Below are 24,616 nucleotides of genomic sequence, written 5' to 3'. Positions count from 1 at the left end.
CATGTATGTTTTTATAAATAATTAATAAAGCAAAATTAATCGCGGTTAATCAATAAACTTCAGGACCGCGCCCCAATAGTATTAGGTTAGTATTAGGCCCCAATAGTATTAGGTTAGTATTAGGCTATTTTCAAGCCGCGTTGCTTTTCTTCCCGAAATTACGCTACTTCTCCATTGAATTTCAATAAAAAATTGAAAGAAGGGCACATCCGAACAATCTGAATCTAAGTTAATGTAGCAAGATAAGTTATATGTGCAAAAATAATACTCATAATAAACAATTAACGCTTACCTCGACCTTGATAAGTGATAAGTCTGCATATCACAAAAACCGAATTCAATAATTGTTTTATTATACATTTGAAGAATAATAAACATAGTATGAACGAATGAAAAACCTTATTTAATGGCAACATCCAAAAATACGTTTAAGTGAATACCGCTTGTTAACCACCGCAGGCTCAATTGCAGATAACTCAGTTATCTGCTAGCAGATAACTGAATTTTGCGTGATTGCGCGATTTATCTGTCAACTATTAGCCAATCAAATTGCTTTTACTACTATAATGTATAATAATAAGGATAAAGCACTCTGTGAGTGCATTATCGGTTTTACATGCACGAGTTCACAAACAAGGAACGAGAAGTTCAATACTCCACGAGGCGAAGCCGAGTGCAGTATTGAACTTCGAGTTCCTTGTTTGTGAACGAGTGCATGTAAAACCCGATAATACACAAACAAAGAGTGCTTTAATGCTTTTAATATTCATTTTGAGTAAACTCGTAAAGACTTTATATCATTTTAAAACTTAAATAAACAACACATGCATACCTTTAAATACTAAAACACCCTATCCGGTTCCCCGTTTAGTATTTTTCCGTGTTGATTTATCTATAATTACATTAATTTCTTCTTCACTAAGTTCGGCAATTTTTGTTTTATGCCGCCATTTGATCGTGCAATAAATCCTATAACGGCACTGCCTGGCGTTGTTGCTATATGAAATTCACTCACGTGATACAAATCGACCAATCAGAACGTAAGTTTACAAAAAATGAATATTATAATATTTATCATTCACTTATCGTTCTCAATTTTGATTGGTTAATTTACCTGCAGGTAACTGTGTGCAAATAATACTCTGAGCTTGCGGATTGGCTTCAATTTTGTAAACAATACAGTATAACGGCGACTCGCTTTGCCGAACTTTCAGAAAATGAGTTGTATTGCTTACTCTAAGAAAAAAACGCGGAAAATACCAAAAATTAATAAGATAATGATAATGATAAAACAATTATTGAGCTCGGTTCCCCTAAAATTCGTGATTTATCGGTGGTTCGCAGATCATTATTTGCCTCTGTCTTCGGCATCGACAAATAATGGATCTGCTCGCCACCGACAATCACGTATTTTGCTCAAGCTCGTCCAATAATTGATTAACATCTTACAAACGCTTTGGGGTGCGACATTTATAGTAAACTGAACGCATCATGATCATATTATATCATATAAGATATTTTTTGGATATTAAAGTCTGGAAATACCTGAAGTCCTGCCTTGCATCTTTCGAACCTTAAATAGAGAATATGAGTGTTTTCAAGCGGCTTGTCATTAGCTATTTGCAACCGTATATTCAGCGGCGTCTCCAGCATCGTTAAGTGAAGGGGGGAGACATATTCATATATTAATGTTCACAAACTGTAAAAACAGCCAATTTGAAAAGAAATGGATAATGTAGAGCACGAATATTTGAATATGTCCCGCCTCCGCGCCACTCCAACTTTTCGAGCTGGCGACGCCACTGCGTGAGTGCGTGTATTGTGTAGAAAGCGGTTAAAACAGCTTTAACTTCCCATTTTACTGTGCTCTTGGTATTCAATGTTCTCTCAAATGCAGTATAAATTGTGACATAAATATTTACAGGTTTACACCAATTTCCGCCACAGCTAGCATATTGAAAAACTAACCGTTATTAACAACAATTCTTTCAGAGAAGATGGACACAAAAACGGCTATCCATTATAATCTGCGACTCACCGATGTGTGCAAGAAAACTACTCCAATAAGCAGGTGCTTTGCAGTAAAAATCAGGTCTGGTGCATAAAGAATTATTCTTTTTTACTTGTTTTTTTGCATGACCTTTCCTCCGGTTGAAACCTTTATGAATATTTTCTCAATTTTTTTTATACAAGTTATATTTTTATATAATTTATTTAGAATGGGGTCTGCGATGCCTACTTTCATAACTGAAGTTATATATCCTTCCTGTTGACGATTGAAAATGTTTGTGCCGATATGATTGCGATAAATAAACTTTAAAAAATTCTTATAATAATAATAACGCGTGTAATATAGTAGATAATATCGATTGAAAATATAAAATGGCATATTGCTATTGCACTGTTTATTTCTTTCAAACACCTTTCCCGTAAAAGCTACGTACCACCAAAAAATGCAAACAACATGGGCCACGTTTCCTCTTCATATTAGCAATTTTCCCACCAGTTTATTAATTTCTTAAAATTTCTGACTTGACAAAAGTGAATAATTTATCACACGAACTAAACCGAGAGAGTCTTTTTTTTCGCAAAAGACTTATTCTCCCACGCGGCCAATCTTATTTTTGGTCAATCGAAATAAGTGGTGTTCGCATATGACATATTTGTGACCATCTTATTCGCGTTCAGCGGCTCATTCGACTTCCTGCTTCTTCGTGATACTTCAGCGGTTTCATTCGACTTCCAGTTTCTTTGCGCATATCGGCTGTGGGTGAGGACTTTTTTCTGGCATACGACACGTTACGCTAACAAAAAGTGCAAAAATAGTGCGTTTTACTATGCGTACTCTATCAAGTATTTGTACTCAAATCAAAACTTGCGTCTGACGCATATTTTCTGTATTCGATCTAGTTCATACAATCATTCAAAAATTTAGTAATATAGCCGATTATGTTGCATGCTAAAATGGGGATAGGTAATCGACTCCTCAACTCTTTATTCCCCTCTTAAAGCCGTCCTTCCAAGCTAACCTGCGCTATTCTTGCAATGCCCACGCACTAGCTGCCATGCACCAAGCATGCAATCTTCTTAATTTATAAACTTTTAAAACACTTCATTTAACTTGAGCAAACGCTTGCAAACGCTTGTAAAACACATATCCTTTACTGTAGCCGCGGCGGACAATTTATCTTAGCTACCATGATAATTCTATATTTTAGTTTTGAGAGTACGCGCCGCGAATGTATACAAGTGGTATAGTAGGAAAATTACGGTAGCTATAAAAGTTTCGCTACGTCAATTGCGTCATGTTGCGACTTTTGAATTATCTTATCTCCTGCAGAGTACGGTTTTAAATGCATGCATCGCGCCAAATGACCCTGCTACTCGTACCATCCGTACCATTCGTATCCACTCGAATATGACACCGTGCAAGCCTACTGTAGAGAATAGACTATAAACGTGCGAAAAATCTAAAAAACAAACGATGTTCATCGAGTGAAGTGCAGTTGTGACGCGAGTTTTGCGTGTATTCTTTTCTTCGCACTGCTGATTAGACTGGAACACGAAAACAGCAATGAGGTTTTTATCTTCAATTTCAAGTTTCTTCAACGTTAAATGTCGGCTAATACGCACGTGTTCAATGCAAATGATACGTAGGTTAGCATCTGACATGCTACGCTATCAAACGAAAACGAAACATTGCCATTCTCTGCAATACCTGGCCCAAAAGGAACGATTTCAAATATCCTGGGTATACGTTTGGTAAGGGAACGCATTACGAAAAAGTAACGAAACGTTTCAAAAGTTCGGCCCAATATATCGAGAGAAATACTGGACATGGAAATTGTGAACTTTTACGATGAGATTCTTGGCTACGGTTTTAAAGATCGAAGCAAATTTCCCAATGAGAGCTGGCTTAGAGTCAATTATGACGGTGTTTGGCAGAAATGTGACTGGGATCCTATCTTGTGATTATGACGAGTGGTATGCGGATCGATCATTGCTATCGCCGATGTTTTGCGACCCAAAGAGATCAATGAAAGAATATCCATGATCAATGCTGTGGCCAACGACTTCGTTGAGCGATTACACACATCTTAGAGATCAAATGGAACAATACACAACATTGAAAGGGAACTTTCTTATTGGAGCGTTGAGTCAAACTCTTCATTCCTGTTTAATCGACGCCTTGGCTTCTATGAGAAAACACCAGATGCAGATGTTCTCGTGTTTTTCGAGGCAGCCTGCAAAATGAAGGATAACGTTGGATTTCTCATTGATATGGGTCCATTTCACAAGTATATACCGACACCAGCATATTATGCAGCAAAGCGGAATATGAATACAATGCATGAGTCCTACATCAAATTGTCCAAAAAAAGAGAGGCGAAGAGTGGGGAAGACGCGATTGAAAAAACGACGTCGGTTGCTGATCATGTATTTGCGAAACGGAAATTGACAAAAGAAAGTCTCACTATGCTTGCTGGTTTAATGGCTGCTGGAGTTGATACCATCAGTACGACATCGTTGTGGCTCCTATACTTACTCTCTCGAAATCCAGACAAACAAGAGAAACTCTATCAGGAACTAAAACCCTTGGATTCTGACGAAGATATATCCGTTAATAAAACCGCCTCGTACCTCAAAGCAATCTTGAAAGAGTCGTTACGCCTGCACCCAGTCGCTTCCATTTTCAGCCGCGTATTCACCCAAGATATCGAGCTTCATGGTTATCACATACCAGCAGGAGTAAACATCCTGTTTCAAAATCATTTAGGGTCGATTGATGAGCGCTATTTTGGCGAAGATGCAAAGCAGTTTGTGCCAGAAAGATGGCTTCGTGATCTTGATACTGAAAATGTAAAGAGTTTTGATCCCCTCGGTTCATTGCCATTCGGTCACGGTGTGAGAATGTGTTTAGGACGGCGAGTAGCAGAGGCATATATCTACACGTTATTGAGCAAGATATTCATGAAATACCGAGTAGAGTTGTCTAGTAAACAGAGTGATGTAAATCCGATCTTGAATGGAGGACTTATGAGGCCAGATCGGGAAATTTTATTCAAATTTCTATTGAGATAGAATACTTAAAATATATGAACACATACATTTTTGATACTAGAAAAAGTTTCATGTAATTTTAAAGCATGATCCCGCTTTCGAGGTCTAGCTGAGATCGTTCTAATTCATGTTTTGTTTTTAAATGATGACCGTTTTGAGAATTCTTTTTTTTACTTGTTTTTTTACATATTTAGTCAGTCTATAAAAAGACAGTTGCATGACCTTTCCTCCGGGTGAAACCTTAATGAATATTTCTCAAATTGTTTTTACACAAGTTATATTTTTATATAATTTATATAGAATCAGGTCTGCGATGCCTACTTCATAAACTGAGTCAATATAAATGGCATATTGCTATTGCACTGTTTATTTTCTTTCAAACACTTTCCCGTAAAAGCTATGTACCACCAAAAAATGCAAACAACATGCGCCACGTTTCCTCTTCATATTAGCCATTTTTCCACCAGTTTATTAATTTCTTAAAATTTCTGATTTGACAAAGTGAATAATTTAATAACACGAACTAAACCGAGAGAGTCTTTTTTTTTCGCAAAAGACTATTCTCCCACGCGGCCAATCTTAATTTTGGTCAATCGAAATAAGTGGTGTTCGCATGTGACATATTTGTGACCATCTTATTCGCGTTCAGCGGCTCATTCAACTTCTTGCTTCTCCGTGATAACTTCAGCGGTTCATCCAGTTTCTTTGCGCTTTACATCGGCTGCGGATGCATGAGAACTATTTCCTGGCATACGACACGTTACGCTAACAAAAAGTGCAATAATAGTGCGTTTTATTATGCGTACTCTATCAAGTATTTGTACTCAAATCAAAACTTGCGTCTGACGCATATTTTTTGTATTCGATTTAGTTCATACAATCATTCAAAATTTAGTAATAGCCGATTATGTTGTATGCTAAAATGGGGATAGGGAATCGACTCCTCAACTCTCTTTCCCCTCTTAAAACCGTCCTTCCAAGCTAACCTGCGCTGTTCTTGCAATGCCCACGCACTAGCTGCCATGCACCAAGCATGCAATCTTCTTAATTTATAAACTTTTTCCACTTGTAAAACACTCCATTTAACTTGAGCAAACGCTTGTAAACATATATCCTATACTGTAGCCGCGCGGACAATTTTATCTTAGCTACCATGGGTATATATTCTATATTTTAGTTTTGTGAGTACGCGCCACGAATGTATACAAGTGGTATAGTAGGAAAATTACGGTAGCTATAAAAGTTTTCACTACGTCAATTGCGTCATGTTGCGACTTTTGAATTATCTTATCTCCTGCAGAGTACGGTTTTAAATGCATGCATCGCGCCAAATGACCCTGATACTCGTACCATCCGTACCATTCGTATCCACTCGAATATGACACCGTGCAAGCCTACTGTATAGGGATAGACTAAACGTGCGAGAAATCTAAAAACAAACGATGTTCATCGAGTGAAGTGCAGTTGTGACGCCAGGTTTTGCGTGTATTCTTTTCTTCGCACTGCTTGATTAGACTGGAACACGAAAAAACAGCAATGAGGTTTTTATCTTCAATTTCAAGTTTCTTCAACGTCAAATGTCGGCTAATTACGTGCGGTTCAATGCAAATGATACGTAGGTTAGCATCTGAGATGCCTACGCTATCAAACGAAAACGAAACATTGCCATTCTCTGCAATACCTGGCCCAAAAGGAACGATTTCAAATATCCTGGGTTATACGTTTGGTAAGGGAACGCATTACGAAAAAGTAACGAAACGTTTCAAAAAGTTCGGCCCAATATATCGAGAGAAAATACTGGACATGGACATTGTGAACTTTTACGATGTAGATTCCTTGGCTACGGTTTTAAAGATCGAAGCAAATTTCCCAATGAGAGCTGGCTTAGAGGCAATTACGGCGGTATTTGGCAGAAATGTGACTGGGATCCTATCTTGTGATTATGACGAGTGGTATGCGGATCGATCATTGCTATCGCCGATGTTTTTGCGACCCAAAGAGATCAATGAAAGAATATCCATGATCAATGCTGTGGCCAACGACTTCGTTGAGCGATTACACCATCTTAGAGATCAAAATGGAACAATACACAACATTGAAAGGGAACTTTCTTATTGGGGCGTGGAGTCAAACTCTTCATTCCTGTTTAATCGACGCCTTGGCTTCTATGAGAAAACACCAGATGCAGATGTTCTCGTGTTTTTTGAGGCAGCCTACAAAATGCACGATAACGTTGGAGTTCTCATTGATATGGGTCCATTTCACAAGTATATACCGACACCAGCATATTATGCAGCAAAGAGGAATGTGAATACAATGCATGAGTCCTACATCAAATTGTCCAAAAAAAGAGAGTCGAAGAGTGGGGAAGACCCGATTGAAAAAACGACGTCGGTCGCTGATCATGTATTTGCGAAACGGAAATTGACAGAAGAAAGTCTCACTATGCTTTGTGGTTTAATGGCGGCTGGAGTTGATACCATCAGTACGACATCGTTGTGGCTCCTATACTTACTCTCTCGAAATCCAGACAAACAAGAGAAACTTTATCAAGAACTAAAACCCTTTGATTCGCACGAAGATATATCCGTTAATAAGACCGTCTCGTACCTCAAAGCAGCCTTGAAAGAGTCGCTACGCCTGCACCCAGTCGCTTCCATTTTCAGCCGCGTATTCACCCAAGATATCGAGCTTCATGGTTATCACATACCAGCAGGAGTAAATATCCTGTTTCAAAATCATTTAGGGTCGATTGATGAGCGCTATTTTGGCGAAGATGCAAAGCAGTTTGTGCCAGAAAGATGGCTTCGTGATCTTGATACTGGAAATGTGAAGAGTTTTGATCCGCTCGGTTCATTGCCATTCGGTCACGGTGTGAGAATGTGTTTAGGAAGGCGAGTAGCAGAGGCATATATCTACACGTTATTGAGCAAGATATTCATAAAATACCGAGTAGAGTTGTCTAGTAAACAGAGTGATGTAAATCCGATCTTGAATGGAGGACTTATGAGGCCAGATCGGGAAATTTTATTCAAATTTCTATTGAGATAGAATACTTAAAATATAAGAACACATACATTTTTGATACTAGAAAAAGTTTCATGTAATTTTAAAGCATGATCCCGCTTTCCAGGTCTAGCTGAGATCGTTCTAATTCATGTTTTGTTATGAAATGATGACCGTTTATGAGATTTAGAGTCTAATGTTCAACGATTGTAATACTATAGTACAATAATTAAAACACTGGTAGTATTAATTTCACACATGCTTGTCCAATACTGCAGCAAATACATATACCAATCATACCGGTACCGTCGGTAGTCTATATATTTTCGTTTCGTAAATATGCACACGAATGTGTATATCAACGGTAAAAAGGAAATTACCATTGGTATGAAAGTCAGTTTCGTTTCGTCAATTGTGTCATGCTGCGATTTTTGTTTTGTCTTTTAGCTGAAAGTCTTGTGCATGCACGCCTAATTGACCTTACAAATGGTACCATTCGTACCATTCGCAGCCATGGAATTTGCTTATTTACCATTCGTATCCACTTGAATATGACACCGTTTCCTAATGAATAAAGACTAAACGGCTGAAACCGCGCAAATAATGCAAGCGCAGCGTCGCACTGAAGTTAAAAAACTTTTATTATTAACTTTTATCATTGCCTGCCTATATCGGAATATAGAATAAACGGCCCAAAACGCGCAAATAATCGGCTAGCGCTGTGTCGCACTGAAGTTAAAAAAAAACCTTTTATTATTAACTTTTATCATTGCCTGCCTATATAGGAATATATTACACTAAACGGCCTAAAACGCGCAAATAATGCTTGCGCTGTGTCGCACTGCAAGAAGTTAAAAAACTTTTATTAACTTTTACCATTGCTCTGCTCTCAAAACACCGCACAAAAGCTGAAGTGATATTACAACTGATATACTATATTGCGACTATATACATTCGTGATTGCTCCGTCTTTGAAACACCACACAAAATTTGAAGCGATATCCGAAATCATATGTATATATACATATTTGGCTGTGGATCAAACCTTAACATCAGTTAGCTTCTGTGCGCTTTGTTTCGTCCGCTCAAAAGTAAGTGTATCTATGTGCATCACAGAATATTGCCAAAATTTAACCGATCAGTATTTCTTATTAAATGCCTGTCAAGCCCACGGGTGCACAAACGTGCAGAATCGAATAAAACAAAATAATGCATGGCACGAATTATTACTGCTCATTAATTTCGCAATGGCGTTGTTCAGGGTTGTGCTTTTAAGCGGTGGATTTAAGAGAACCTTTCTCAAAACTTTTTTTTGACTACGGAATTATTCTGCCAAATTTTGCTTTTAGAAGTTAAGTCAAATTCCCAGGAGCAGAAAGGCTTTTTGTGTTTGTAACAAAGAGATGTAATATATGCAAAAAGCTAGCAATATTTTACACATCATGCATCAAAGGACTTAGCGTAGTGACAGGGCGTTTAAATTATAACAGTAGTTTAATTTCTAAAGGTCTTCTTTTTTATACACCCTGTATTTCGATCTTTTTGGTGTATGTGAAATGGGTGTCATATGCATAATCTTTTTCATTGTTTAAAGAACGAGCTTCAAACTCTTTCTTATGAAATTTTTGTAAAGCATGCCAGCTGTCTCTCAGGCTCTCGTGCAATTAAAAACAATAACACGAATTCCTTTGCCTATTCGGCCAATCAGAGCCGAGAATTTTGATGACGTGAAGGGAAACTTGAATCATAAACTTCATGCTTTTACGCAGAAAGCCATTCTTGAACATTTTCTTGTTGGGGCTAGATGTTACGCCTCAAGTTCGGCAAAAGAAACTACAAGAGAAGCGAACGTTTCATGTTCAATTAACAAGACGTCTATCTTGTTAGCCATGTTGTTGTTGGTGACTACAGGTATTAAATAAATGATTTCTAAATGTACTCCGTCCGCTATTCCGCTATGGATCAACGCCTTTTCTTGAACCCAAACGGCAAACGTTTGCATTGCCGGTTGCTAAAATTTGCCGCTGATTTTGTCCGCTTTTTGCGGCCTAAATCTTCTCAATATTTGACTAGTTTTGCCGTCATAACCTTCCTGTAACTCATGCAATGTATTTGTTATTGCTTTAGAGCGAAAATCCTTGGGGAAAAGGGTGCTTTCTGAGGAAATATGACCTCGTGTAAGGTTAGTTTATGCAAAACTATATTTCAGATTGCTCTCTATAGCAAAGCTTCCACAATGGGATGAAATTTTCTTTCAAATGACAACCACGAGAGAGAGAGAGAGGGATCTGTGTATTAGATATATTGGCCAGCTGATCTGCATAGGTATAAAAATCAACCAATCAGAAGCCAGATCTTCGACAAAACTGAATTATCATTTCCTCATTGCATATGACTTCGACTCGAAAATATCAAGTAATTTTATTATATTTAGGCGAAAACACGCTTATTTTTTCGCAACTGTAAATTAGAATTCAAATTTTTCGCCCTTTATTCTATTAGTTAGGAGAATAAGGACAAATAAAACCAGGCGTATGATAATTCAGTTATGTCGAGACGCCTTATGACGTCGTGATCTCAGATCAGCTGGTTATGCATTCTTTTCAAAATTTTTTTACTCTTCTCATTGCCATGCCCCTTTGACGACAGCCATATGCAAATAAGTTGTGGAACCCTGCTCTACAGGCAAATATAGGTACTATTAGCATAGCGTGCTTGCAAACCTTCCTTGAACTTGTGAAATTTTTCAACGAAGAGATTTGATATTGTGTTACGAACTCGTGACATGATAAAGCCAGGTGCACGATTGTATTAATTTTGCTGATCAATGGTTGTCCCGTGTGGTATTTCAACAAAGTCAATGGAGAGGGCAGACAAAAAATGCTACGCCTACGGATTGTTGCAACGACTGTTCGTATTTCAGTCTAAATAGTCCGTGTATACAAGTATACACCTCACATAACGAATACACGTGTCTTTAGACCCTTAAACTGACGTCATAATCATTAAAAGTTGTCCTCAAGATGTTTCCTTGCTTCACTAAAAATAATCGTTACGCGAGCGGTGAATGTTTATATAGCGGTCAAAAACAGTTAACGAAACAAAGTTTCTCACACTAGTAGCTAAATATTTGTGTATTTTAGCCAAAATTTACGTTTTTGCTATTAATGCTTCGTTAATTTGTCCTCCTGATCCCTAATGTGACATCATGTGCAAAGGGTCTATAGCTGAAGAAAATGAACTAATTGAACTTGAAAAATGAAATATATATATAAGTCCACACAGTTTCCTGCCTAGTATTGCCTCCCTGGATGTGTAGTACTGTAGATTCCAAATTATTGCTTTACTAATCAAAACCCTTTCTTTTATTTTTAAAGAGAATCGTTCGTGATCTTCGAAAGTAAAGAACTAAGAAAGGTGACTAGAGGCAATCCCTAAGTGCGCGCAAATGTAAAAACGTTTCTGCAGAAAAATTGCACGTGCCACTTTTTTAAGGTCAAGGAAATTGATGATAGCAAGTGAGACTTCAATGGGGCGAGGGCTTGTGGGTTATTTCATTTTTGTGCATTATTGGCCTTTTGTGCAAATTTTAAATGTTTCAAGGTTTCAGCTGTGCTTTTGAATTGGGAATCTTTGTGAACTCTCCAGTGACATCGTAAATCAGTCGCCTGCAACTGAGCGTGCTTTGAACGTCCGGCTGTGATGTTGACTTTCCCCGGGTGCCAGTGTTTATTGTGTTCAGGGCAAGCTGTTAATTGTCTTTTATATTCAGTACCAATGTACTAAATGTGCCCTCAAATTGAAACCCCAAAGAAAGTGTGCGGGTGTCCTTGCACTTATACATTACTATTACAGAAAATACTGAGTATTACAGAAAATACGTATTATAATAGACAATAGAAACTACGTAAAAAGTAAACCTTTTGAAAAATATAATTTACGTTTTGACAAAAGTTATAATCATCATCGTTAATAATTTTGTCATTCTTTTTCTGATAATGACTATATTCTAGTCACAACGTAGAATATTGTAATTTTCAAAATGCTTACTTCGTACGGAGTTTCTATTGTTTTATATTACCTTTCTCTATAGTTGGTCATTTTTCACTTGTTCATAAGTTATATAATTCTTCACAAGGTATATAAATTAAGTTATTCTTCAAAAGTTATATAATTTTTCTGGCAAAGAGTTTGAACTGACTAATTGTAACTCATGGACTAGGAATTTATATGATGTCTTAGATGACAATTTTTTTATGTTGAAAGGTAGTTATCCAACACAAGACCAATTAACGCAGTTTGTCTGTAGATAATCAAATTAAGGATACCCGTTCTAAAAGACAAGAGTGTTGGATCGGGGCATGTGAGTAAAATTTGACCTCCTTGCGCAAAAATTATGTTGTATCCGTGAATATATTTGCGGACATGCAGTAGCCATGCAACCAAATCAACTTTATCCCCATATCAATTTATGGGACTCCTGGTATGCCCAAATATATGAAAAGTTTAGGAACAAGAGGAAGACAATAACGGTTCCGGAGGTCATGAACAAGAAAAGGAAGGCAGTTAATGACAACAAGAAGGTGGCGAACATTGCAAAGTCCCTTCAGAGAGGGGGTATCAACTGGGATCCTCCCTTCCCAAAGGGTGAAGGCGAGCATTCCATGCTGCAACAGCGGACAGCCATAATGAACGAGCTTAAAAAGAAGTCACCAGACTTGCCAAATTAAAAAAAAGAATGGAGGTGACCTTCCCTCACAGAAGGATGATGATCAATGAAAAGAATCCTCTCTCGAAAATAAAGGAGGAATATCCAGCTCTTTTCAATTATAAAGAGGTAAATAGTTCATTCTTCATTTTTTGCAACATTATTGACAAAAATATCAACTATATACACTTTTTACCCCCCATGATCATCAAGAAACTGTTATCTCAATTGTACATATAACGTTCTCTCTCCTGTATCTTAAGATGATCGCAGAGTTTGAGAGAATCCTGAACATAACCACTGTAATAATTAAACACACTCTGATTTCATATTTTATACTTTATATTTTAAACTACAAAACGTCCCCCAAACTTTTACACGCTTCCTTCTCGTATATCTCTCGTCCCCATGCTCCCGCCCAATAACGTCAATCATTACAACCACCAGTATTGTGGATACATTTACGACGAACTTTGCCCAGATGGTGGATGGGATCATCAAAATTGCCAGAAGCAAAAAAGCCGGGAAGTGCAACAATTATTGAATAAGTTGAGACATGAACGATGATGACGAAGAATTGGAGAGTTCACTCCGTAAGATCAAATACAATATAGCTGATTAAAATTGGAGTATCAGTGCCAAATATCTTTTATATGATATATATTTAGATGAAGTTTCCGGAGTTGCCATGGCAGTGTTGCCATACACCTCCTCCGGAGCAAAGGAGGGAAGAAAGACAGAAAGGAAGGAGATAAGGAGAAAAAGAACGAGGGAAAAAATGACTTGGTACTGTTTATTGAGGTGAGATTCTTTTCACTTGTGTCCTTACGACTCCAGGCTTGATCCTCGCTGCTAAATAGCAAAGCAATTACGAGGACTTTATTTCCCGTAGCGAGTACAAATCACGAGTACAGTACCAATTTGAGACAAACAACGACGGCGTTGGTTGAAAAGTTACTTAACGCTGAAGTCTTTTGTCAAACTAAGTCAATCTGAAGGATTTTTTTCTGTCTTTTCTATAGGAGGACGGAAGTTTCGAGAATGTGGCGAAAGACATGGAAATGTATGTCCAACGATTTTGGTTAAGGGGGGCATTGAAAATAAGGCTTGCAAGGAGATTGCTGCCTTCAACGTAAATACATATTATTTGCAACTTCAATACAATCAGAAGAATAATAGAGCAATAGTCTATTGTTCCTCTGTGATAGTTCAGGTAGCCAAAAACTATTTGTGTCCAAATACTTTTGAGCTACCTGGGGTGGTACAATGTAATTGCAATTTTTTAGCACAGGTGGCAAAACAATAGCACTATATCATGGGTCGTGATGTACTGCTGTTGTTAGGCTACTGTTTTGAGATGTCAAAATTCATTAAAGCATTAGCAAAAAACACCCAAATTTTACATCTTTGCAATAAATTTGCATTTGAAGTTGCAATAGAAATTGCATAATGTAACATGGCCTTTAGATGATAAGTTTTGGGTTTAACACATACAAATGCAAGCAAACTGGACAGAAATAACAAATAACCTCGTTGACCACCAGGTTTAACATACACTCTCATTGGCAAAGCACGAAAAATTAACATTTCCTCAACCTGAGTTAAATTTTGTAATTCATCTGGAACATAAGAAGGTATTATCAAGTTTTCACAAGAAAATTTTTTAGGAGATTTTCTATCTCTAAAGCATCGTGAACACATATATGGTGAACTAGGTTTAGATTTTATTGGCCATGCCTCATGGCAAACTGTACACTGAGCAACAGTGTATTGCATTGACTTATGAAACTTGTTTATATTAGCTTTTGCCCAACATTGCTCCTCAATTCTACCATTATTGCCTATATCAAACAAATTTAAGTAATCCTCTTGATTTATTCTGTGTTGCGGCTTTGCCCGCTTTTGTTTTTTAGATAATCTGTCTTTGTCAAGTCTTATTTGCCTTTCCCTGTCAGTTTCTTCTGACCGCCTCTTTTTTTTTACACTTGTTTTCTTCTTGAAGTCTCACTTTTCTCTCACTATTAGTTTCCTCAGACTGCTTTCTCATTTTAGACTCCTTTTCTTTTTGAAGTTTTGTTTTTGCTCACTGTCATTTTTTCTGACTGTTTTCTTTTTTTATACTCATTAGCTTTTTGAAGCCTTAATTGTTTCTCACAAGCAGTTTCATGAGACTGCTTTCTTTTATTATACTCATTAACTTTGTTAAGTCTATAGCTTGTTTATCATGATCAGTTTCTACTGAATGTTTCATTGTCTGGTATTCTCGATCTTTTACACATTCATTGTTTTGATCAGGCATTTTACACATACTGAATTGCACAGGTACAATTTCAAATAAGTTGGCATGTAGTCCAACTGACAGAGAATAAAAATATTGCTCTAATTCCAGAATATAATAAAATTTCATGACAACAGCAGTGCCATTATGATCACGCATGCCACTAGAATCTCTAGCATGCGAGTCAATAAGATAAAAATCATCTGTTTCCTTAATCAAGGCCATCATATAACCTAATATAATAATAGCATAACTTTCATCTAAAAATATGTTTAACAGTGCAGTGTGAATGTCATAGTAGTGGCACTCAATTTCTCGATCTGTTATAACAAGACCTTGAATTTCTGTTCCATATGTTATGAAACAAATTTTGTTTTCATTTTTTGCCTCAACGGGCTCCACCACAATGGGTGGATCAATATTACTTTGTGCCTCAAGGGGTTTCACCTTTTTTCCTGTACATGGCCAGGCCATATGGTGTGATTTGATCGACATAAATCGTACGAAAAGTCATTTGGCATATTCATGCAATATGAAACATTCACAAAAATCGGTAAATTTCCCACAGACAAAAAATATTCATCCGATTCTAACATTATAAAGCCACTATTCAGCGCTTTTAGGTACATTTTGTCTCCTTGTAATAAGACATTATTCAATGTAATTTTTGACCACGACGATAAGGGAAAATTTCAGGCTGTAAGAAGCGCCGATAAACTCATAAAAGCATATTGCTTGGCTCCAGAATGATTACTAAAAAGTTCATCGCCTTGATGGATATCAGCAGAAAGAAATAAAACCATACCTACCTGTATATTTTCAGGAATTTTTTCGTACAATGTCTTTGTGGTTACCCTGGTACCCAGAGGTTTTTTAAAAATCACGTGAAAAAATACGCAAAGGGGGGAAAGGCGGAAAAAATGGGAAAGGCGGAAAGGCGGAAAAAACCTCTGGCGACATTGACAATTAATTCTGGAAACATTCTGGAATGTGAGTAGTATAGAGAGTGGGGGTTCTACGTCGGGTGGTGCGGGTGGTGCGCCTTGCACCACACGTGACGTCACCAACGGCTGAACATTATTAATTTATTCCAATTTTGCGTTAAATTTTTTAATAATTTTGCATTGCTAATGCACTCGTTTAATGTTTATCATTATTTAGCAGTATAACCATGTGTTTATTACAGAAGAGGCCATTCCACGTAAAAGCTTTTTATGCTTTCGTTGTTCAATACGTATATAAACTTTATAGGCTTTATAGTTATACTCCTCATTGCTTATATTCTGTTTAGAGATCTTTAGAGGCTTTAGAGATCTCATGCAGTTATATAATTAATCATAATTCAACGCTCTGCCTGTTTTTACACAATGATTGTGCAATAATTTATTATTCATATAAGTACGCGCAGGGGCGAGGAATGGGGTAAACAAAGAAGCGTAAATACGCACAATAGCGTAAATACGCAGGATATGTTTGTTTCACAGCTATTTACTTAAATTACACAAATGCTGGTTTACTTATCACACAGTGTCAATCGGTTAAAAGATGTCTTTGTTGCTCAGGCGTCTAAGTATCAGCAAACCCCGAAGCAAGCTCTCCTTTATCGTTGAATAACTCATCGTTTCGCCAGTCCTTCATGAAACTTTGGCGTTGTTCAGGGGTCCAAGAATCTGTCAGGTTCGCAGCAATACCATATCGCTCATTCTCCACTTCCCATCGAAGTTAACGACTCATAATTTCTATATTCTTCTCAAACAGAAGATCCCTTTACATATCAGTCATAGCGACTTTCCAAAGTTCGTAAGCTCAGCCACAGTTGTCTGGTGGTGCGGGTGGTGCGCCTTGCACCACACGTGACGTCACCAACGGCTGAACATTATTAATTTATTCCAATTTTGCGTTAAATTTTTTAATATTTTTGCATTGCTAATGCACTCGTTTAATGTTTATCATTATTTAGCAGTATAACCAAGGGTTTTTTACAGAAGAGGCCATTCCATGTAAAAGCGTTTTATGCTTTCGTTGTTCAATACATATATAAACTTTATAGGCTTTATAGTTATACTCCTCATTGAAACCAGTGATTTATATTTGCTTATAATCTGTTTAGAGATCTTTAGAGGCTTTAGAGATCTCATGCAGTTACATCATTAATCATAATTTAACGCTCTGCCGCTTTTACACAATGATTAGCCAATGAATTCTAATTATGTATGCGTATATCATAATATTTACACCGTATCCTAGCAACCCATGGTTGAACTGCAGGCAAGATCGAGCGCGTTTGAATATAAACTTTAAACGCATGCGCAAAATTACATATGATCCGAAATATTCATGTTTGCACCACAAGCCGCAGGAGCATTTTAGCTGCATATAATCTAACAAATTTTGCAAATACAAAGTTGAAATTGTAAACTGCAACAAGAGGCTGCTAAAGAGTAAAGCGTAAAGAGGTTAAAGAGAGTTACATCAAGGTAAGATGTTGAATAGTTTATTTTATTGCGAATTACATAAACTGATATGATTTAATAAGTGCAAAGAAGTCGATTCCTAGTAGTTGCTGTGCCCTTGCTGCCTGCACCTATGAAGAAATATCTGAGGTGCCCCTTGGGAAAGTCATGCAACGAATGGAGAAGCGGATTCCTAGTAGTTGCTGTGCCCTTGTTGGCTGTACCTATGAAGAAATATCTGAGGTGCCCCTTGGGAAAGTCATATGACGAACGGAGAAGCCGATTCCTAGTAGTTGCTGTGCCCTTGTTGGCTGTACCTATGAAGAAATATCTGAGGTACCCCTTGGGAAAGTCATGCAACGAACGGTTTAGTAAAGTTGTTGCGGTTGTCAGCTGAATCATTTACGATATATAAATGTGACGAAGTCACTTTTATTACGCCATTCAAGTAGTTGCTATGCCCTTGCAAGCTGTGAAATTGCTTGCTACATTGATTTAGTATTTTTTCACCCTGTCTATAGAATGGATTATGCCTGCAAGACTTGTTCGAAGAAGTTCACTCAGTTGAGAAGTTTAATTCGCCACGAACGCTCTACCCATGGAGAAAAGAAGTTATTTATCTGTGAACAGTGCAATGAGTCTTTTACACGAAGAGATGCTGTCAAACGGCATGAAAAGCGACATCAAAAGATCACTACGTATACCTGTAACAACTGTAGAAAAGAATTCTACCGTCACGACAAATTAGTGGAACATCAAATTCCTTGTCAAGGAAATCCCTTAATACGAAGACCTGATGAAGATGATAGCGGTCCAGTTCCAAAGAAGGCACGAGCTGATATTCAAATTGGAAAAGGGGAAACAGCTAGCCAGGTTGAAGAAAACGACAACAACCCTTGCGGTTCAACAACAGCTTTTGAAGATTCCTTGAAGAAAATCGAACTGAGACCACGAAAAAACCAAAAACACGACATGTCTCAGTTCTTGCGTGGTAAGACAAAGCCCATTTTGAAACACCTTTCGAAAGAGTTGGGAAAGAAACGGGGTATTAAATGGTTTGTTAACGTTAAAGTACGGTTTGTAAAACATAAACCCGATGGCGAAGATTTAATAACCGAGCCTCATTTTCGCAGTCTCTGTATGAAAACAGTTAATCAGCACGAACTGTCTAATCAACTGGATGAAGCGAAGCAGAAAATTGTCCAGTCGCTGGTGTTATTTCAAAAAGAAGGAAGTGGTTGGATATTAGACGAAATCCTTCATCTTGACCTTTGCATGGCCAAGTATACTCCAGTAAAAGGATCCAGTTACGTCCCACTACCTAGAACTATTGCAGGAAAGAAAGCAGTGATCAACGTTAAGAATTCCGACAGCAAATGCTTCATGTGGGCCGTCCTTGCTGCTCTTCATCCTATTCACTGGAAGAATAACCCGGAAAGATTACATCACTATGAAAATTTTCAAGATGAATTAAATTTTAATGGTATTGAATTTCCTGTGACTATTGATAAAATTAACAGATTCGAAAAGCAGAACAATATCTCAATTAACGTTATTGGCTTTGAAGATAAAGTACTATTCCCAATCTACGTAACGAAAGAGCGCTTCAACAATCATGTTGACTTGTTGCTATACTCTGAAGGTAATGCGAGACATTACTGCCTCATTAGAAATTTAAACAAATTGCTCTACAGTCAAAACCATCATAAAGCACGGATGTTTTACTGCCGCTATTGCTTTCATGGATTTATCCGCGAAGACTTGCTTCAAGAGCATGAACCACACTGCTGTCAACATGCAGCTCAACGCATCGAACTCCCGACTGAAGAGAATGCTCAACTGTTCTTTAAAGACTACATAAACAGTTGAAAGTTCCGTTTGTGATTTACGCCGACTTCGAAAGTCTTACCACCAAGATCAACTCAGTTAATCCTAATCCTGAAAAATCCTCCACTGAAAAATACCAACACCACCAACCTTGTGGATTTTCCTACATTGTTGTATCCGACCATGAGAAGTATTGTAAAGCGCCTGTAGTTTATCGTGGAGAAGACGCAGTCGACGAATTTATGAAGTGTTTAGAAGAAGAGCAGAAATATATTCAAGAGAAACTGGATTGGATCGAGCCCATGCGAATTGAGAGAGAAGAAGAGCAAGCGTTTCAAGATGCAGTCCATTGTCATATTTGTGGATATGAATTGGGTTCTGACCGTGTTCGTGACCATTGTCATCTTTCTGGAAAGTACGCGGAGCTGCGCACAACGATTGCAATTTGAACTATAGTTTTACCGGCCGAATTCCTGTTATTCTTCACAATCTACGTGGGTATGATTCTCATCTCATAATGCAAGGACTTGGTAAACTCAAAGAGAAGAAGATCAACTGCATTCCAAACAACACCGAAAAGTACATCTCCTTCTCCATCGATAATATGGATTATATCGACTCCTTACAATTCATGAATGCATCGTTGGAGAAGCTAGTATCTAATCTAGCAAAGGACGGCGTTGAAAAGTTCCCCGTTCTAAAGAAATATATCGACAGCGACAAAATATCCCTTCTGCTAAGAAAAGGCATCTACCCCTACGACTACATGGATTGTACAGAGAGATTCAATGAACCAACCTTACCATCGAAGGAATCCTTCTACAACGTGTTGAACGACGAACATATTTCAGACGAAGATTACGCACACGCGACGAATGTATTTAACAAGTTTGCCTGTCGGAACATGGGTGATTACCATGATCTGTACTTAACGTCGGACGTTCTTCTCCTTGCGGATGTGTTTGAAAATTTCCGAAGCGTGTGCCTCAAAGCCTACAACTTGGATCCCTGCCACTTCTATACAAGTCCTGGTCTAGCCTGGCAAGCGTGTTTGAAAATGACTGAAGTCGAACTCGAGCTGCTGACCGATCCAGACATGTATCTATTCATCGAAGAAGGTCTTCGCGGTGGAATTTCAATGATTAGCAACCGCTATGGTAAAGCCAACAATCCATACGTTCCCGATTATGACCCAGAACAAGAGACCTCCTACGTGATGTATCTTGACGCTAACAACCTCTATGGCTGGGCTATGTCGCAACCTCTACCCACGGGTGAGTTTGACTGGCTAACCGACCAAGAGATTGCAGAACTCGACATCACGGACGTTGCGGACGATGACGATGAAGGCTACATATTGGAAGTAGACCTACACTATCCGTCCGAATTACACGATCTTCACAACGATTATCCTCTAGCACCTGAGAAAATGAAGATTTCTTCAGAAATGTTGTCACCATACTGCCAGGATCTGTCGGAAAGTTTGCAACTTCGTGGTGGCGCTGTGTCTAAATTGGTGCCGAATCTACAAGACAAGATCAACTATGTGGTCCATTACCGCAATTTAAAGCAATACCTGGCACTTGGCATGAAGTTGACAAAGATCCACCGCGTTTTGGTATTCCAACAAAGCCCATGGTTAAAGACCTACATCGATTTCAACACCGAGAAACGAAAACATGCAGCAAACGACTTCGAGAAAGATTTCTACAAGTTGATGAATAACTCGGTGTTCGGCAAAACCATGGAGAATTTGAGAAAGCGCGTTAACGTCAAGCTCGTCAACGATAAGACGAAACTATCGAAATTGATAGCATCTCCTTCCTTTGACTACTTCCGCATATTCTCAGAGGAGTTGGCAGCTGTCAACATGAAGAAGACGAAGCTTTACCTAAACCGCCCCATCTACGTCGGATTCACCATCCTGGATCTCTCCAAAGTACTCATGTATCAGTTTCACTACGAGTACATGAAACCCAAGTATGAGTACAACGCAAAGTTGTTGTTCACAGACACGGATAGCCTTTGTTACGAGATTAAGACCGACGACGTTTATCAAGACATGTTGCAAGACATCGATCTCTTTGACACATCCGAATACGCACGAGACCATCCACTGCACAGCCTGACGAACAAGAAAGTCCTTGGCAAAATGAAAGATGAAACGCATGGCATACCCATCCAAGAGTTTGTTGGTTTGCGACCGAAGATGTACTCCATTCTCTATACCGAAAACGACAAGCAAGTGGAGAAGAAAACGGCTAAAGGAATAAAGAAGTCCGTCACGAAACGAAAGCTTCGGCACACCAACTACAAGGAATGTTTGTTTGATAAGAAACGGACAATGGCCAGCATGAATCAGATTCGAAGTGAACGCCATGAAATCTACTCCATTAAATTGAACAAGATTGGTCTTAGCCCTTATGACGACAAACGCTATATTATAAACGATGGAGTGAACACTCTTGCTTATGGACATTACCAAATCATAAGCACAGACGAGTGAAATATCAAGTTTTATTGTTGTTGAACAATACATAAGTTAGACGTTTTAAAGTTATAAATCATTGCAATTGCATGAAATACAAACTTATGTTACAATGTTACGTGTTTATAAATTGAAGTTACATGTTTATTTATATTAAGAGGAGGTTTTTTCTATGCGTGGAAAATGCTCAAACCTTATAAAATCATAATATTGTACGCATGCGTGGATGCATTAAGGTGTGTTTTGAAAGTTTGATGTTGAATGTTGGGTTTACATAGAAACAAACTCTCCTCTTAAGTTACGTGTTAAAGTTATAAATTGTTCTGAAAGTTAATAAATTGTTGTAAAAGTTAATAAATATTTGAAAGAAATCCTTTGATTATTCTCAGTCTTCAGTTTGTGGTATAATGATCCAGATTCTACCCCGTCTGTTTAGTCTAAAAATGCAACCATTTCGCTGGGATATTGTTCGGCTTGTCTTTTGTATGTTCAACACTGTCGTTTTTCCTCTTTAGAACTCTAGGCTTGCTGTTTTCCTTGCTTATCTTTTTGGTGCTTAATAATTCACACACCACGTCTAGCTGTCGTTTGTTCTCATGTCTGTTCTCATCATCAAGAGTGTTCTCATTTGCTCTGTTGTACACAACACATTTCCCTTTCGGCTGTAGTTTGGCTTCTTGTAGGTACTTCTTTCTTTGGTCAATATCGAGCAGATGCACATCCGCAAGATGATTTGCCAATCTTACAAGGTATTTTGCACCGCAATTGGGAACGGTACAATCACGACAAACGCGCTTCGCCATGTCTACGGTTTGAAGAACAGGATGCAAATGAGCTGTTTCCTCTGATTACTGACTTTTATTAGGGCCAATCGGGCCATAGTACAGGCCAATCGGGCCAAAAAGGCCAAAAGGCAAAATAGGAGACACAGCTCCTTCCAATCCCATAACCGCTTGCCAAAGCCTCATATCATTTAATCTCTTAGTATATGAACAGTTCTTTCTCGATTCTTTTACATACATCTTTCCCACTGTCTTTAGCACAGTTTTGGATGGTTTGATAGTCATAGAAGGCTTGTCTGTTTGCTCCATTCCTAATATCTTGTTTAAGTTGGTTTTATTTCGGCGTTTAAATTTATGCTGAGGCATAAAGGCTTGTCTGCATGCGGATTTGCCGTCTTATTATGTGAGTGTTTTTTCTCGATTCTTTTACACTTCAACGTTTCCCCTGCTTTTCGGATAATCACCAATTCAGTTCGTTTGTGTATCGTAGTATAGTTAGTCGTTCGCTTGAGCTTGAGTTTCTTGATTTGTGCAGTTTGGCTTTTTTCTGATCTTTAACATTTATCTTCTTTTAATGGCTCTTTTACGTAAATCATTTACCCCAGTTGATTTTGAGCGTAAAACCTCTTTCTTTGAAGATGCTTTAGGAGACATCGTTTTGTGTGCACACTTTGCTGGCATATTGCAAACTGAGGACACAGTTTATTAAAATCACGTTATTTCATACATATGATTTTCGCAATCACAGCGCTTATGACAAAAACCTAAAAGTCTCTTCTTTTAGCATCCGTCTTCGATCTGTACAAAAATTACATCTCCAATCAGCAAGTGTATATTTGAGCAGCTCTTGACTGTCTACACAAGGTTTAATATCCGTTAGGGTTTCGATAAAAGCCTCCGTGACCTTTGTCTCTGAGATTTTTGACAACGCCTTGTCAAAATACATGCATAACTTTTCGTCTTTTTCCATATAGTGATACATTGATGTTTTGTCTGAGATAAATTTTCCATAATCAACATCACAATTATCAACCACAAGTTGAGATATCATCATTGATATCTCTTTTGCGTAACACTTTAGCAATTTGTTTTCGATACATGAAAGCATTGAAAACGTCAAAGAGTAAAGCCCCTTACAGACGAGCAAGTTTTCTATGACAAGTTTTTATGTGACAAGTTTTAATTGTTCGTCTGTACGCGCAACTTTGACAATTTTTTCTGTGACAAGTACACTTGTTCAAAATCAAATATATTGATTTTGAACAATGTACTTGTCATAGAAAAAAATTGTCAAAGTTGCGCGTACAGACGAACAATCAAAACTTGTCACATAAAAACTTGTCATAGAAAACTTGCTCGTCTGTAAGGGGCTTTACTCTTTGACGTTTTCAATGCTTTCATGTATCGAAAACAAATTGCTAAAGTGTTACGCAAAAGAGATATCAATGATGATATCTCAACTTGTGGTTGATAATTGTGATGGTTGTATTATGGAAAATTTATCTCAGACAAAACATCAATGTATCACTATATGGAAAAAGACGAAAAGTTATGCATGTATTTTGACAAGGCGTTGTCAAAAATCTCAGAGACAAAGGTCACGGAGGCTTTTATCGAAACCCTAACGGATATTAAACCTTGTGTAGACAGTCAAGAGCTGCTCAAATATACACTTGCTGATTGGAGATGTAATTTTTGTACAGATCGAAGACGGATGCTAAAAGAAGAGACTTTTAGGTTTTTGTCATAAGCGCTGTGATTGCGAAAATCATATGTATGAAATAACGTGATTTTAATAAACTGTGTCCTCAGTTTGCAATATGCCAGCAAAGTGTGCACACAAAACGATGTCTCCTAAAGCATCTTCAAAGAAAGAGGTTTTACGCTCAAAATCAACTGGGGTAAATGATTTACGTAAAAGAGCCATTAAAAGAAGATAAATGTTAAAGATCAGAAAAAAGCCAAACTGCACAAATCAAGAAACTCAAGCTCAAGCGAACGACTAACTATACT

The 24,616-nt window shown here is 37.8% G+C and overlaps 4 protein-coding genes and 1 pseudogene across 4 annotated transcripts; all 5 read left to right on the top strand.

Annotated features, from left to right (window-relative positions):
- The first annotated feature begins 4,251 nt into the window (after positions 1-4,251).
- On the top strand, positions 4,252-5,082 carry LOC114539056 (probable cytochrome P450 49a1). Its single transcript, XM_028559865.1, has one exon. The coding sequence runs from the start codon at positions 4,252-4,254 to the stop codon at positions 5,080-5,082; it is 831 nt and encodes a 276-aa protein (XP_028415666.1).
- A 1,611-nt stretch (positions 5,083-6,693) lies between these two features.
- LOC114539040 (cytochrome P450 10-like) lies at positions 6,694-8,112 on the top strand. Its single transcript, XM_028559864.1, has one exon. The coding sequence runs from the start codon at positions 6,694-6,696 to the stop codon at positions 8,110-8,112; it is 1,419 nt and encodes a 472-aa protein (XP_028415665.1).
- A 2,122-nt stretch (positions 8,113-10,234) lies between these two features.
- Positions 10,235-13,319, top strand: LOC114539028 (annotated as a pseudogene).
- A 3,183-nt stretch (positions 13,320-16,502) lies between these two features.
- On the top strand, positions 16,503-19,367 carry LOC114539020 (zinc finger protein 792-like). The gene is made up of 3 exons (XM_028559859.1): positions 16,503-17,530; positions 18,028-18,989; positions 19,201-19,367. The coding sequence occupies exons 2-3, from the start codon at positions 18,029-18,031 to the stop codon at positions 19,365-19,367; spliced, it is 1,128 nt and encodes a 375-aa protein (XP_028415660.1). The 5' UTR covers positions 16,503-17,530; position 18,028.
- A 483-nt stretch (positions 19,368-19,850) lies between these two features.
- On the top strand, positions 19,851-21,839 carry LOC114539009. The gene has a single exon (XM_028559850.1). It carries the CDS (start codon positions 19,851-19,853, stop codon positions 21,837-21,839), a length of 1,989 nt encoding a protein of 662 aa, XP_028415651.1.
- Positions 21,840-24,616: the final 2,777 nt, after the last annotated feature.

The sequence above is a fragment of the Dendronephthya gigantea genome, unplaced genomic scaffold (assembly GCF_004324835.1).
Source record: "Dendronephthya gigantea isolate DGI-Jeju-01 unplaced genomic scaffold, DenGig_1.0 000003F, whole genome shotgun sequence".
Classification (NCBI taxonomy): domain Eukaryota; kingdom Metazoa; phylum Cnidaria; class Anthozoa; order Malacalcyonacea; family Nephtheidae; genus Dendronephthya; species Dendronephthya gigantea.
This window is presented reverse-complemented; position numbering and strand designations above follow the sequence as displayed.

What these genes read in the sequence shown, in the direction of transcription:
- LOC114539056 (XM_028559865.1), top strand. Translation starts at nt 4,252, where the DNA reads ATGAAGGATAACGTTGGATTTCTCATTGATATGGGTCCATTTCACAAG.
- LOC114539040 (XM_028559864.1), top strand. Translation starts at nt 6,694, where the DNA reads ATGCCTACGCTATCAAACGAAAACGAAACATTGCCATTCTCTGCAATA.
- LOC114539020 (XM_028559859.1), top strand. Translation starts at nt 18,029, where the DNA reads ATGGATTATGCCTGCAAGACTTGTTCGAAGAAGTTCACTCAGTTGAGA. An exon ending in AGATGAATTAAATTTTAATG is followed by an intron (nt 18,990 to 19,200) that starts GTATTGAATTTC and finishes ATTGCTCTACAG; the next exon opens with TCAAAACCATCATAAAGCAC.
- LOC114539009 (XM_028559850.1), top strand. Translation starts at nt 19,851, where the DNA reads ATGCAAGGACTTGGTAAACTCAAAGAGAAGAAGATCAACTGCATTCCA.